Raw genomic sequence first — 16,057 nt, 5'->3', positions numbered from 1 at the left:
TCCACCCCGCGCTTCCGTCTGGGAGGCCCGGCCCCAGCTCTCCATCTGCGCATCTTAAATCCCATTTATCTTCTTAGCGCCCCAGACCTGGCTGCCCCGCCTCCGCCCCTTCTCCACTTGCAAATCGCCCGGCCACTCGCACTCCCTCAAGTGCTCTGGACCCGCACCTTCAACCTTTGAGGTGGGAAAAGTCGCTCAAGTGGGTGGAAGCGACCTAGAGGGCGCGGCCGAAGGAGGGTCCAGCAAGGGAAGGGGGAGGCTCCCCTAGTTCAGGGTCAGGACCGCGCCGGAGGGTCCCCGGTTCGTTATCACCTAACTCCTGCCCCTGTGTCTTCAGTAGTTGAAGTCGGCCCCTCCGCGCCCCCAATCTGGGTCGCCGGCGGGGAAGGACTGAGCCGCGGCCGCTAGCGAGGGGGTGAGGGGCGGGCTATCTGCACCCGAAGTGGGCGAGGAGTGAATGGCTTCAAGGCCTGCCCCTCTCACTTCAGCTCGATTGTAATTCCATCCCCGGGCGGGTCGAGCTTCCCTCCCACCGGCGGCCAGTCTGTCCCTCCCCTCGGCCTCCGACGTCCCCCCCTCCGCTTCCCCAAGCCCAGTCGCTCAAACCCGCTTCACTCTCGCACGCCGACCTCCCGGCTGCTGTCCTGTTCCCTGGACTCCCCCGGGACTCCTCTGTGGTTCCTGGACCCCCGCCTCCTCACCCCTGCCAAGAGATCCGTGGGTCCTCGTTCCCCACGCCCCCCCGGGGACGCCCTTTCCCCAGAGCGTCTGGGACTTGGTGAAACTTTGCAGGCGCCAGCGGAGAAATGGATTCGATCCGAGGCGTCTTGCTTGGGCTCTTGCTCCTGGCTTCCAGCATCCGACCCGGAGCTCTGTCGCTCAGATCTGCTCTCCGAAAACCAGGTAATTCACACAGTCCACCCAGGGCCACCAAGCCCCGAGAACTCCTTTCCTGGCCCTAGGTGAGGACGCAAAGCCGGCAGCGCACAGCCTTTCTGTCCCTTGTCTAGAGCCAGTTTACCCGGCTTCAGCTCTGCCCATAGCTAAGCAGAGACAGGAGCCTCGCCCTCCCCCTAGCCCAGGCAGTTCCAGGGATATTTGTTTGTTAAAAGAAATGATCTACTTTCCAGACCCAGGAGAGGTGGTGGGCTCTGTATTTGACCACAGAGACCTAAGACTTGGGGTAGCGGTCATGCTGTATCAATTACAGAGGATTGCGACTGTGCAGAGGAGTCAAACAGCTCCTCCTGGGTCTCTAAACATCTTATTGAATTCATATTGCCTAGAGCCCAGCCATTTCCTGTTAAGTGTCTGAAGGTTTGCCTGGAGTGCCCTGCACATCTCCCGTCCTACCCACGCACTATGTAGGGATGCGCACTTTGCAGTTTGGATCCTCTGTCGCCCTGGGGCTGTTTGTACTGAAAGGAGCGCTCAGTGGGTTAATTTGATCCTGTTTTGAACTCCTGTCTTTGCTCTGCTGTTTAAACAAAGATGTATGTATTGTAGGCTATTACAAAGGACTGGGAAGAACCAGAAATCACAATAGCTTGCATTTCCTCAAGTTATGTTGGTAAAAAGTCTTTATGTATGTTTATCTACTTCAGTTTTTCCTGTGTTGTGAGATTATTCAAAGTAGAACATTCTAAACAATAAAGTTTTAAGCATTGTTTCTGAATAACGATTTTTATTCTTCTTTGCTAGGACCATATTTAGAATTCTGAAAAAAAAAAGTCTGTTTTTCTTAGCTTACTTTGTAAACGAGGTTGTCTTATGGGATTAATTATATCTTATGAACAATGGAAAACAATATAAATTTATTTGAATGCAGTCTGCAAAACCCAAAGAAAGTGCAGTTTATCTTCACAAATGTTTCTATAAGAAAGAGGCAAACCAGGGAAAATTTATCAGAGGGCAAAGAAAATAATCTTGGCAGGTTCCCAGTTGGCTGCTTAAATATTTTCACTGCACAAGGATCTATCTGAAGCGATGTGACTTGTTGCTTCAGTCCTGGGGAGTCCTGCCTTCAGGTGTATCTGTTGCCACTTGTGCTTTGCTACCTGCCTTGAAATTTTGGGTCATTATCATATATTCTACACCATGCTTAAATTATGAACTATTCCATTTCCACACTGTTCAATTCATTTTGGAGATAACAGCAACAGTCCAATGTAGTATTATATTAAATTGTTTTTCTTCCTGCAAGCCCATATACATACCTTCAAGGATTTCAATAAAGGCCTTCTTTCTAATTTCCTCCATAAGAGAACCACACATGATCAATTGCATTCTGCAGGTTTGTGCACATAAAACCATCTAGTTGCAATTTTTTGAACAATACATAGTAGTGTTTTTAACTCTGGTGTTTACAGTATTCTTTTTTTATTTTTTATTTTTATTTTTTTACAGTATTCTTTTAAGAATAGATTTCAATCTGCGTAAGTAGAATTTTAAAATATTTTACAAAAGACAGGTGTATAAATTGCACATATGGTTCACACTATTTTTCTTTCTTTTCCTTCTACCTGGTTCATTAAGGGTCTTGTTCTGATATTCATGCCACCAATATGTCATGTTGACCTCTGGTTCTACTTGAAGCACAGATGGGTTTTGATAGTGGAAACTCGAACTTTTAAGTATATTTTACATATTAAATGCATGGAATTCAAGGTAGAAGGTGTGTTTAGGCTAGGTTCAGCCTAGAAGAGTTTTCTTATTACTTTATAATTTTATTCAGTGACTTTCAGGTTGGAAAGTCTCTTAGATTAAAATGACAGCTATTTCATAAACTTCAGGGCAAATTTTCCTCCTGGGCTCATTTACATCCCTTGGAAAGACTAGTTTTTGATCCGGAAAATTGGTCCAGATTAAAAACTGAATGTGCCCTGCCTGGCTCTGATGTGAACAGCAATGAGCTAATTTATAATCTTCCCCAGACACCAGTAAACCCTGCTGGTGCCCATATGGGAGTATCTCCGTACCTTGATGCCTCCATAGAAATTGGTCTGTATGTAGTACTTTGGAGGTAGGTGTCCACAGTGTAGGCATTCCAGAGAAGCCCTGTTTTGTTTGGAGAGCCCACCCTATCTCTTTCAGGTTGCTTTTGATAAGTGTTGCTTTGTTGGAGAAGTCTTATATTCACATTAACCTGGAATTTCTCCATCCCGACTTCTCTTTGGGGAGAAAAACAGCAGATAGTAGCTTCAGGTATGAACACCCTTTCCCTCCATCCCAGGGCAGCATACCTTTTGTCATTGAACATAAGTAAAGAAATCTCTCACTTGCTAAGACTCACAAGAAATGGCAGTTTTGAAAGTAAGTTAAATTAAATAAAAATAACTAACACTAATCTAGTGCTTCTTACATTGTCCTGAGGATGCGACATGCACTGATTTATTTAATCAGCCCCATACCCGGTGAGATGGGTACTATTATCACCTGTTTTACTGAAGGGAAATTGTGGTCGAGAGAGGTTAAATATCTCACCCAAGGCCACATGACTAATCAGTGGTGGAATAGGAATTTAGGTTTTGATATTCAGGATCAGAAACTGAGTCCAGAGCAGCTCTGTTCTCATAAGTTTGTAGATTATTTTGTAGAGTGTCTTCCTCCAGGTTGAAGATAGGCATTCCCAAGGTACACTACCCTGGAGGCCGGGTCAAGGGCATTATTCCTGCTGGTGTGTGTGTGTGTGTGTGTGTGTGTGTGTGTGTGTTTGGATGTGTGGCTGAATTGCTCTTAAACATTTGCACGCGGGAAGCTGCCAGGCCTCCAGACGAATGTGTGTATATGGTACTGACATGGGGTCTTGGAAGCCACTGTCTACCGACCTCTTCCTTAAGGATCAGGGGTGTAGTCCTGCAGGGTGATGACCTGCAGCTTTCTTTTCTTGTTGAACTCCTGGGGGTTAAAGCTTACAAGGCCTAGAGGCTCCACTAGAGTACCCGGGAACCCTTGGAAGAATGGGAGGCTGGAAGGCTCTAAGTCTGTACCATCACCATGGAGTCTTTGCCCCAGGTCTTCATGGTGTGGAAACTCGATTTGTTGGAGAACCATTCATTCCTTTTCAGATACAAATTCAAATCAGAGACCAGGAAGGAAGTGTAAAAACCCTCATTTTGCAAGTGGGCTGAGTGCCATTTAGTGTCTTGCCCAAGTAACATCAGAAGCTGAACAGGGACTAATACCTAAACCTCTCCCTGCTGGTGATCTGTAGCCTAGCCTTCTCCCTTACCCTGAGTCCCACCAGTAAGTCCTTTTGTGAAAGGAACTGTAGCATCTGTGGGGTAGAATGAAGGAAAGGGGAAAGTCAAACATCTGATGGAACCAGCAAACAATAAGCCATCTATGTCCCCACAGGCAGATTGGAAACTCTTGCCTTTATTATTATCATTTTTGGGGGGGTCAGATTTATAGAGGTATAATTTGCATCTAGTAAAATTTATCCTTTTTGGATATAGAGTTTGATGAGTTCGTACAAACATATGCAGTAACGTAACCGCTCCCCCCCATAATGGAAATATATAGAACATTTCCATCACTCGAAAATATTCCCTGTGTCCCTTTCTAGAAAATCTACTCCCTCCCAGACCCTGGAAATCAGTGATCTGATTTCAGTCCCTGTGGTTTTGCCTTTTTGAGAATGCCGTGTGTTGTCTTCCTTCTTTCACTTGACATAATGCTTTGAAGATGCATCCATGTTGCTGCCCATAGGTAGTTTGTTCCTTTTCTATTGCTCAGTTTAACTTTTCTCTAGCAAATGAGTTATGAGTTGTTCCATGCTATTATTAATAAAGCTGCTACGTACATACAAGTCACATACAAGGCTTTGGGTGGATATGTTTCCATTTCTTTTGGAGAATAAGCAGGAGCAGCATCACTGCACCAGGTGCATGTGAAGCTTGATAAGAAAACCCGAACTGTTTTCCAGAATGACTGTGCCATTTCTATTCCTAGAAGCAATGAAAGCAAGTCACAGTTGTTCTGAATATTCCACAGCACTCCATATAGTTGTTTGTTGTTTTTGCGGTTTTGCTTTTTACTTGTTTTAGCTATTTCTAATAGATGCATATTGAGAACACAGTTTTAATTTGCATTTCCTTAATGACTACTGATATTGAATACTTTTTTCATGTACACATTCAACATCCAAGTCTCCTTTGGTAAAATGACTCTTCTATTCAAGAAAAAACTTTAAAATTAATGTGATTTAACTTTTTTGAGATGGGGTCTCCCTGTGTTACCTCCACTGGCCTCAAACTTGCAATCTTCATGCCTCAGCCTCCCAGGTCACAGGATTACAGGTGTGTGCCAGTGTGCCTGGCTCTGTCCAACTCTTTTCTTGACTTTTTACAATTTTTTTCAGATGTTTGTTTTTCTTATTATTGAATTCTGGGTGTTCTTTGTATATTCTGGATGCAGGTCCTTTATCAGATACATGTTTTGTAAATTTCAACTTCCAGTATGTGGCTTGTCCTTTTATTTTTGTAATTTACCTTTCAGAAAGATTTAAATTGTGATAAAGTCTAATTTACTACTTTTTGAATGGCCCATACTCTCTTTTGGAAGCTTAACTCAGGGTTGTAAAAATGTTTCCCTGTGTTTTATTCTAAAAGTGTTTTAGGCTTTCCATTTAGGTTTATGACTAATTTTGAGTTAATTTTTGCATGAGGTTTAAGATGTAAGTTGAGGTTTATTTTCTTGTGTGTGAATGCATTGATTTTATTTGCTATGCCATGCTTGTCACCAAGCATAGTGTCTCTGGCTTAGAAGGCTTCTGTAACTGCAAACAGTTGGTGTCATTAGGACCTGCTCATATCTCCGTGCTATAGGTGGGGTAGCTCTGCTATCTCTCTACAAGGTTTTGACATCCAGTTCCTAGGTCTGGTCCTGCCATGGCAAGTTTGGGGCTGATGCCAAGAGCTGAGGACAGGGGTAGGGTGCTGGGAGTTGGGGGTTACAGGGTTAAAGTTACACTGCTTTCACCTCCACAGCTTTATTCAGAAAAAACTCAAGGCATTGGTTAATTCTCTGGCACAGGGAGAGGGGCTGGAGAATGCACCTGGGTCCTGCTTTCCTCCAGTCTGTCCAGTTTGCGTGAGGTCCCAGGGTCAGTGGGAGACTTGAAAGTCAGAGTTCAGAGTTCATGGTTTCCCCTGGAGAATCTGAGGGTCCACATTCATCCTTAGGAAGACACAGATGTCCAATCTTTTCCGTTCCAAGTCCTCAGTATTTGTCTACCCATATAAATCCATTGAAATAAAGATCTAGGGAAACTTGAAACAGGCAAAGCAAGAGGCAGGAGAGAAGAGTTAGCTCATGGGCAGTGGAACTTGTTGGTTGATGGTGGAGAATACGTGCCTCCCCTATGGGATTTCCACAGCTGCTAGTATTATGAGGCTGAATGACTAAGTGGTCAGGGGTCAGAGGTCACTCTGGTTCGTTTCCCCAATGCCACCTCTGTCAACCTGGAATTTATGACAGACTCATGACTGTCTCACTTACAGGTCTCATCCAAGCCCCCTTTCCAAAGTATGCAGTTTGGGAGATAAATATATGTCGATATCTCATGCACCTCGCCCTAAGTCTGCAAGGGCCCCTGTGGCAGAAAATCTGGTTCATCATTCTATCAGCCCTGCTCCCTCCTGTTCGTTTCTGCATCTTGTCTAATCCCTGTGTAAAGCTCCTCTGTCTCTTGTCTTTTTTTCTGTTTTTCCTATGATTCTCTGTGAGATGATGGGGCAGAGGAGACAAGATCAGTGATAAACGTAGCTTCACATGAGGCAGTACATGTTTCTCAGAATTATTTCTCAAGGAAAAGTGATTTGGCCAGAAAGTAACTGAGTTTTTTTTTTTTTTTTTAATTTTTTAAATTTTTTTTAATTCCCTCTTGTTTTCTTCCCCAGAGCTTTAATAACCTTAGAATTCTTCTGGGAGAAGTCATCCATCTGTTCATGGGTTACTGTAGCCCAAAGATGGCCCAGTGATTCTGAGCTAGATTGATGAAACAGAGGGTCCCAAGTGTCTGAGGCTGAGGTGGATCTCAGCTTGCACCTAGTTATCCTGTGATACCTTGTATTTCCACACCTCACTCACTGGGCAAGCAGGACTGTAGTTCTTTCCAGCTGACTACATGACAAGCTGTCTTGATTGTAGCAGAAAACCTTTTGAGCTGGTCATGACCCTAGCCTCTTGTCTTGCTCACTGCATGTCAAGCTGTACATGCTGGAAGTGCACCTGCCATGTCAGGGATAGAAAAAGGGAAAGGGAAGGAGACATGGCAGAGACTAAGTGGCAGTTTGCAGGGAAAATCCCCCAAACGTATCTGTGATTCCATTAATTGTGGACCTCGCTTTTGAAGAAGGATCCAGAGTGTGACTTCAGCCTCTTTAAATGAGCTGGAAGATATTTGCTTCCTGCCCAAGCCCTGATCTCACAAGGGGAAGAGGGACTCAGGTGAAAACAAACCAAATCAATTCAAACTCTTGTCCGCAGAGGGCGCACTTTCCAGAGAGGGCTCTGAGCAGGTGTCAGGCCCCTGGCGAGAGAATTTCCTGAAGGGGAAGAATTTTTATACTGCACCTCAGGCATCTGCCTTTTTAACAAGAATTCTGGGTGACTTGATGCCAGTGGTTGGGTCTACACTTTGAGAATTGGGCTTCACCTCTGGCTCCCCTTCTTTGTTCCTCTCCAGGTGCTCTTTGGGGCACCTGCAGTCTCTCCTTGATTCTTTCTCACCAAAGTGAGACAGCTAGCAACAGCATGTTGCTCTGTAATTTAATAAGACAACCCCAGATGTAGACTCTCAGTGGGTATTTTGGAGGCTGGATTTGGGATGTGTGATCTTCTTGAGATGCATGAATGACATCTTATCTGAGCTAGGTCCCTCTTCTCACCCTCATTCCCCACGTGTGCATTGAGAGATGGCTCCACAGGGAGGGAAACCTACAGCAGCCTTAACCAAAAGCCATGCCTATTTTGTATAATCAGTCCCTGACATCCCTTTCCCTCTCGCCTCCACAAAGTTTGTTCTTTCAATGACTGGTTCCTCTTGGCTGAGCAGGAAAGCTCAGGTGGGAGTACACATTTAGATATTCAACAAATTTGGTTTCAAGTTCTGACACTGTTTTATATGGATTACTTGGTGGCATTGGGCAGATTATATAAACTCAGTAAGCCTCAGTTTCCTCATCTGTAAAATTGGTTAAGGAAAGAACCTACCTCATAAGCTTTTGAAGAGGAGTAAGACAATGCATGATCCAAGGCATTGAGAAGGATTAGAAGATGGAAGTTTGAAGGCAGTATTGAAGAAACTAGATTGTTCAATCTGGGTAAGGAAAAAAAATCTGACAGAATAAATATATTTGCAGATATCCTAAGAAACAGACATAGACATTGATTATTTTATGTACTTTTATCCTTTTTCACATATGTAATTCATGATTGCATATGATTTCATTTGTATTGAATTGCAATTTTTTTTGCATAAATTAATTTAAAAATCAGAAAGAGTCTCCAGTCAACTACCTGACTGGATTTGTTAGTTTGGAAAATGAAGCTGCCAAGTGTGTGGATGAACTTTGTGAAATTGTAACCTTCAGATTGGTGAGTGATTTTTTCCTGGTAATTGTTTAGGGCAAAGTTTTACTGGATGGAGGAGGAGGGGGTGGGCAGCTTTAACCAACCAGACCAACCGAGGATATACTTTCCGATGCTTTGATCTCAATTCCAAGTCTCTTCCTTCTCTATTCCCCAAAGACACTTGATGTTTCATTCTTCCTCTGACTCTGCAAATCCTGAGCAATTTAAATTTTAACACTTGTGTTTGCTGACAGGGCATTCAAAAATCCCAAATCAGATTTAATCCAATGTTAATGCTATTTATTTTTCTTGGTGCAATAGGTTTATGTTAGTCATTTAACAGTTTACATTGTGCAAAAGGAGTTGTATCAGCAGGCACTTTGCTATAACATCTGGGCAGTTGGGAACATAATACTTAAATATAACCTACGTTTAAAGCCTTCCTTGGACAGATGGCTAATTTTATTGATCCAATCTTACATTTAAGAATAGGTCCCATGATCCTTTGCTTGTAATTCTTAGAGTGAGCAGAGAAATAAATAAAATGGGTGACGGCTGTGAATTAGGTGCCTGTTATATTGTCTGTGATTTATTTTTTAAATACTTCAATATAAACAGTAGCAGTATGAATTACTTTAATCTCTACCTTAAGGGAGCTTCGTTAATGCTTGAAGTAATCCAGGCTAGAAGACAGCAATCCTCCACCATGAGAGTTCACATCTATTTTCATTTGTTGGTGACTGTGCCATACCACTGGTTAAATATTTGGAACTTTACCTGTGCCCTAGGGGGAAACCCACCCTTCAGGATTGCTTAGTTTTCATTTGAAGAACTTTACTGTGTAGTCCACTCTCAAAGGTGGCTGCAGAAGTACTTTGAATGATCTTATCAAACAATCACAATGGAGGATTTGTTAATTAGCACACATTTTGCTAGATATAGTGCCCATGTAACAGTAGAGTCATTTGCCTGTCCCCCTAGATGATTTGCTGATCCTGCCATTAGAATACTATTGTATCTGCCTTAGTAGGTACAAGCAGGTGATTGCATTAATCAGGGTAATTAACACTATCTGCTGTGATGAAAAACTCCAAATTTTTGTGGCTTTACACAAAATTGATTTTTCATTTACTTCAAGTCCAATGGGTTATTTCTGGTTGATTGGCTCTTCTGGGCTGCTGTCCTCTAAAGGGTGATGCAAAGACCCAAGTCATTCTGTCTTTAACACCTCCACATTATCATACCACTAAGGCTCTCCAAGGTGGAAGGCTCTCCAAGTTGGAAGGTAAAGAGAAAGCTTTGCATGTGCCATATCAGAACACAGTCACATGGTCCCAACCAAACTGTAAGGATTCTGGAGAATGAATGTGTGCTGTGTGCAAAGGAAGGAAATGAACCGGGTGTGGTGGGATCATCTCTGATGTACTACTGTGGAGTTCTTAAAATGGCAAAGAAGTTATCAAATTGGCAAGAGAAGGTTAAATGATAGTTCTTGTGTCCTTTGCTTGTGGATATTGGTATATGTAGCAGAATCTGGTCTGACATTTACTTTAATTGTACTGTGCAACCTGGTTGAAAAGCAAATTATTAACTATCTTAGTCTGCTTTCTGTTACTACAATTAAATGCCTGAGTCTGGGTATTATAAAGAAAAGAGGTTGTTTTGACTCTCAGTTTGGGTCCAAGATCATAGGACTGCACCTGGTGATGACCTTGCTGGCAGAGTCCCAAGGTGGTCATGTCATGGTCAGAGAGAAGGAGCATATATGCATGCATGTGCGTGTTTCTTTCTTCCTTTTTTTTTTTTTTTTTTTTTTTGAGACAGGGTTGCTTAGGACTTTGCTAAATTGCTGAGGCTGGTCCTGAACTTGCCATCCTGCCTCAGCCTCCCAAATCATTGAGATTACATGTGTGCGCCACTGCACCTGGATGTCCTCTTCTTTTGGTAAAGCCACTAGTATTCAATAGTGGGGGCTCATCCTCATGACTTTATCTAATCCTAATCACCTCCCAGGGCCTTACTTCTAAATGCCATAGTCAGATTAAGTTTCCACTTTCTTAATACCAATGGGAATTACTTTTCAATGCATGAACCCTTACTGGATACATTCAAACCACACCCAGACCATAGCAGTTACCATATATCTATTTGTTGGAGGCCAACTAATTTAACAAAAGAACCTAAAAACTAAGCAGTAAAATTAACTTAGGTTGATTTTCAATAGGATCCCAAAAGAGTGGATGTGACTAAATTAATATATGTTATACATTGCTACATATTTCCTACCTTTTACAAAAAAAAAAAAGTAGAATCCTTTAAAAAAGTAACATAACTATCTAGCAGATAAAATAGAGTAAATTTCTAAGGCATATCAACTAATCCAATTTTCTGGAAGCTCCTTCTATTTGTGCTCTATAAAAAAAGACTATACTCTATAGAAAAATTCTATATATGGTAGAAAAATTCAATCAGTGAGAGATGCTTCTTAAAATACAAAAAATAATATTTTAGACACCACAGCCTGCTCTGATGAGAGATAAAGATGTTGTAGATGCATCCCAACAAAAATCAATTGGTACATTTGCTTGATCTCGTTTGATTTTTGTAATTCTCGCCCCACTGGAAAGTTAGGGCATGAAACCACCAGAAGGAAACGGGCTTAGGCAGCTTGTGAACCTGTATTGACCACCCCTAGATCTTGTCGCTTGAGGTCGGCCCAGAGATGTTGCTAAGCTAATGTGTGAGCTCATGGGTGAGCTCATTATAGAGCACCTGGCCCAGCTCTGCAGTCAGGAGGGACATGGCCAGTGAAACATCCTCCTTATCCAGCCTTCGCTTGGAGAGGCTCCTTGTATGTCACAGGACACTCTGTAGAATGACCCAGGGCTGCTTGCAGTCATGCTTCAGCCTGTTCGATGCACAGATAAAGTGCTGGTTTTGCAAAATACTTGATGACTATGGGGCTGTTTCCAACCGAGCAGCAGCTGTAGCAGCTGGGGGATGTCCCCTGAATCCTCCCAAGTGTCTCCTAGAGAAGAACCTTTTGGGGTCTCAGGGACCACCCAGATGATTGAGCCTGGCTTCAAAGCTTTCCGTTCCTTCACTATCCAGCCATCTTCACTGGTAACAGCTAGATCTTCAATATTTTAAGGCTTACCATTCGCATCTCAAGGCTTTCTCAATTTCTCAAACCTCTCTTTGATGTTCTGGGAGTTTCTAATTAGTGTAGTAAAATAACTAAACCATTAGGTTTAGAGAAGAAGCATCCGTTTGATAGCTATTTGAAAATAATTGACAGGCTTAGTCACCTCCTACATGGGGAACACCCATCATCTTGGAGGAATCCTAACGAGACTCCAACAGGAAAACTGAGGTTTGAGTTCGAGCTTCAGCATTTAATGTTGTCTGATGCCAGATGTCTTATATTCTTTTGATTTCTTTTCTGATATTTAAGGTTCATAATACCTACAACAAGGGTGTTGTGCGATTTATTTAAATACAACTACAAAAATACCTAAACATTTGGCACATAATTGGCACTCTAAAGTTAGTGCACATTAATTAGATTGGTACTGGTTTATAGTTATAAAGTGGTAGAGATAGCAGTTTTTTCATATTTGATAGAACTTCAAATTTTGAAGACTTTGGCATAAGTGTATAATTGAGATTAGGCACCTGGGAAAACACAAACAGAATGAATTTCATTTCCTCAATTTTATACTACAGATTCTTAAAGTTTATACCCCCAAGTAATGACTTGGAGCATCTAGATTAGTTATAAAGTTCATGACATTGTTGAAAGCCCTGGAGCCAAATTCAAGTTTAATAAAAATAGCCTGTTTGTTTTGGGCTTTGTACAAAATCAAGAAAAAATGATCAAGCCACTGTAGTAGTAATAGATTTTCATGTGTAAATTGTACAATTCCCTGCCCAAAATGAGGTTATTTGTAGTTGGAATACTTAAAAAAGGTTAGTTACCTACTTTACTATGATATTGAGAGTAAATGCAAAAGCAGCTATTTCTATGAAATCTTCTCTCTCCCCGTTTACTTCAACCACATTCTCTGCCAGAATAATCTTTCCCAAATGCAGTTCTAATCCTGTCACTCTTGTGTTTACTATCTCTTTCTGACTCCCTATAGCCTTCCAAATTTTAAAGCCCAGCATCTGAGTCTTGTCACAAGATGGCCCCAACTAACTTTCCTGTCTTCTCACTGAATATGCAGGCTGTTTTCCTGCCAAGCTGGATTATTTGTGATTTTATAGAACTCCTCTTCACTTTCCCAGTGCTGAACATTATCCACATGTTGATCTGCCCCCTTGGAATAAGCTTCCCTCCTCTCTTCCCAAGGAAATTCAATGTCCCTTTGAAGCTTGACTCAGTAGCCCCCAGGTCCATGAGTTTTCGTATCCTCCTAGGCAGAGGCCATTCCTCTCTTCCCCCATTCTGCCTTAGGTCATGTTATTGGTGTACCCGATTCATGTCTTCTATTCTTAACTTTGTCAAGAAAAGCACCACGGCTTCTCTCCAGCTCTGCGTCTCCTGCACTGCCTGGTGGAGGGTCTGGCTTGCCTGTGATCGGCCCTTCACCAACAGCTGTGGAATGGGAAACAGCAGCCTCATTCTGGGCAAATAGGTTTTCATCTTGTGTGATTAATTTGGTCCTGCTCCCAGCTCCCAAATTCATTTCCTTCCTTGAGGGCAATACCGAAAAGGTGTCACTTCCATGTGCCAACATTTTTGCTCAACCTGTGAGACATTTGAAAACCTGTATTGCAATGTGATTCAGAGAAGGGGACAGCTGGGCTCAGTCAGCAGCAATGTGTCATTTAGGTCCCACCTCCATGCTGCCGAAGACTGTTGGAATGGCAGGGTTTTAAGGAGATACTGATTGAGTTCACGCTGCAAAAGACATCATCAGCCGTACCCAGGGAACAGATGGGACTTGAAGCTCCATGTGGGGCTGCCTCAGACCTGCTTTTTACCATGTCTTTGCAGGTTAAGAGGGAAAAGCAGTACCACTTACGCAGACATCAGAAGACAGTGAGTGAGGAGGGGGTTAAACAGTCCAATGCTCAACACCCCTTCTTTCCCATCTGCCTTTAGAACCAAAGGCAAATGAGGCTTGTGTGGGAATGGTCTGATGGAGAAGGTCAGGTTGCAGGAGAACTGTCTCCTGTGTGAGGTCCAAGGTCTGACTGCAAGGTCATGCGGAGAACAGTGCCCCAGTTCTTCAACATTCTTCTTCAGTTTTATTTTGCTGACCCTGGCTTGCTTATGAAGATCAGTTCTACAATCCCTGGGAAGGAAAGCAACCAAAAGCAAGAGTGTTTGCAAAAGTTTTTTTCGTCCTTTGTTTTCTTAAGGACCAACAAGCCTACTGAAGTGAATGCCCCAGGACTGCCCAACTGAAAGCAAACCATCGATAGAGCCATTCATCCATTGACTTCTTGATCTGTAGAGAAGTCCATGATGATGCACACATGCACAAATATAGAGTTGAAATAAGCTGCATTATAATGGTAATCAAAATGAACTATAAAAATGATCTGATGCTGAAGTATCAGGAAGAAGTGTACTGATGTCTGAAATTTACTTCAAAATACATCAAACAATAAGATTCACTGACATATGGGGCGGATCATTGTTAGATCTACGATAAATCGAGTCTAGTACAATATTAGTGGTTGAACTCAGGTAGTGAGCATAAACATGACCACTCTACAATTCTTCCACTTTTTTGTATCTTCCAATGTTTTTATGATACGGTGATGGAAAAGACGAACCAAGTGTTAAGGAAATGAATGACTCCACTTCTCCACCCATGGAGAGTGAGGTCCCAGCATGTTGTGCTCTGTCCACATCCTGGCGGACTTTCTCCTTTGTTCTGCTCCTCAATGCACACTCGACCTCTGCTCTGCTCTGCTCTGCTGTTGCATGCTCCAACATCACCCCACTCCTTTTCTCTTTGGCTTCTTTAGGGTTCAGTCAATGGGGAGCACCAGGAGTAGAATAGGGGAGAGAATCCAGTGTATTTCCCCCCTGATTTCTCCCGGTTTTAGTCTGCTTTGCTGGTAGCAGTTGTGTTTCTCTCCAACCACAAGCTCCCCACCCTCCATGGCTTCTGACTCTGGTTGGGTCCAGTAACTCTGTCCTCTCCACTCTCACTTTCAGACCCAGGTGTAGTAACAGCATCTTTCTGGTGTGGTTTCTGGTCACATCAGTCTCCTTAGCTGTTCATTATAGCAGCTTATACTTCTGTAAGTAGCCTTTTAATTAAAATCTTTTTTAAATTAAGTCAATACTTCTTCCTGCTGGGACCCTAATTGATACCTTTGGTACTACTGCTTTGTAATACATGCCCTATTTCTACTATTTTCCTCCTAGGCGTACCCATCAGGTTTTGATTTGTGTGTAGCTTGCATTCGGAGCTCTCTGAGGAGCAGGTCTGATTTAGCTTAGGGAAGCCTGCTGTAAATTCATGGAGTAACTGCAAGTGTAATAGAAACCTTGATATTTTGAGGATGAGCTTGTCCTCTGGGCACAGATCTGCTGGCCCCATGGATAAGAGAATACTGAGACTGACATGCTCACGACTGTGTGGTGCTGAGAAATAATTACAGCAGTATTCAGAACTCTTAATAGAAATTCTGTAAGTTCTAGAGATCTCTTGTACAACCTTATGTTTAGAGTCAACTGAACGTATTTTATACTTAAAAATCTGTGAAAAGGGTAGATCCTATGTTAAGTGTTCTTACCAGCATAAAATAAAAGGAAAAGTATTAAGAATTGCCCCTGTTACATATACTATGTTGTTTTGATTAACATATGAACTAAATTAAAATGTAAACTAAGCATCATCTCAGGTGTTACCAGATAAAATGCAGGATACCCACTTGAATTTGAAAGCAGATAAGTGATAAATACTTTTGCAATAAATTTTATTGAATCAAACAAATACATTTTAATGTAGGTATATCCAAAATATTGCTAGTGACATACTTTTATCAAAAACATTATTCATCTGAAGTTCAGATTTAACTGGACATTCTGTGTTTCTGTTTGGTAAGTCTGGCAACCTAGTCACAGTGTAATCACAGCAATGGGTCACATTTTTTCTCAGTCTCAGTGCCTTTTTTGCCTGATGGTAGTAGCTGTGTGTTTTTTGAAAAGTGGCACTTAGGAGACTAAGCATGACATTTGGAAGAGGACTGAGAGAAATGTGAATCTGCATTCCATCATTAGGAAACTAACCTTCTGTGTGACTTCCCACCTTCCCCCACTGCAATGGGCTCACCACATAAGACTTGCAGATTTTCTCTAAGATAACGCAAAGTGAATTTACTAAGACTGATACACTGTAAATGCTAAATAAAATAAAGTTATTTTATTGTTCTCTTCATCCAAATAAAAATGACTTAACCAAAAGAAAAATTCTAAGGATCCAAATGTCTCTGGACAGGTGTGGAATGAAGGGAA

At 42.2% G+C, this 16,057-nt stretch overlaps 1 protein-coding gene across 2 annotated transcripts in view; it reads left to right on the top strand.

The window, feature by feature from the left end:
- Nucleotides 1–471: 471 nt before the first annotated feature.
- Nucleotides 472–16,057, top strand: part of EGFLAM (EGF like, fibronectin type III and laminin G domains) — a 176,836-nt gene continuing 161,250 nt past the window's right edge. Inside the window, exon 1 of one of the 2 annotated variants that reach the window (XM_079144453.1) lies at nt 472–903. In XM_079144453.1, coding sequence (XP_079000579.1) covers nt 807–903 — 97 coding nt within the window. In that variant the 5' untranslated portion in view covers nt 472–806. The remainder of the gene's footprint in view (nt 904–16,057) is intronic. The other variant, XM_079144452.1, reaches the window with a different exon arrangement.

Source organism: Sciurus vulgaris (assembly GCF_902686455.1).
Source record: "Sciurus vulgaris genome assembly, chromosome: 6".
In the NCBI taxonomy this organism is placed as follows: Eukaryota; Metazoa; Chordata; class Mammalia; order Rodentia; family Sciuridae; genus Sciurus; species Sciurus vulgaris.
The sequence above is the reverse complement of the archived record's forward strand: the minus strand, read 5'-3'. Positions and strand labels throughout refer to the sequence as shown.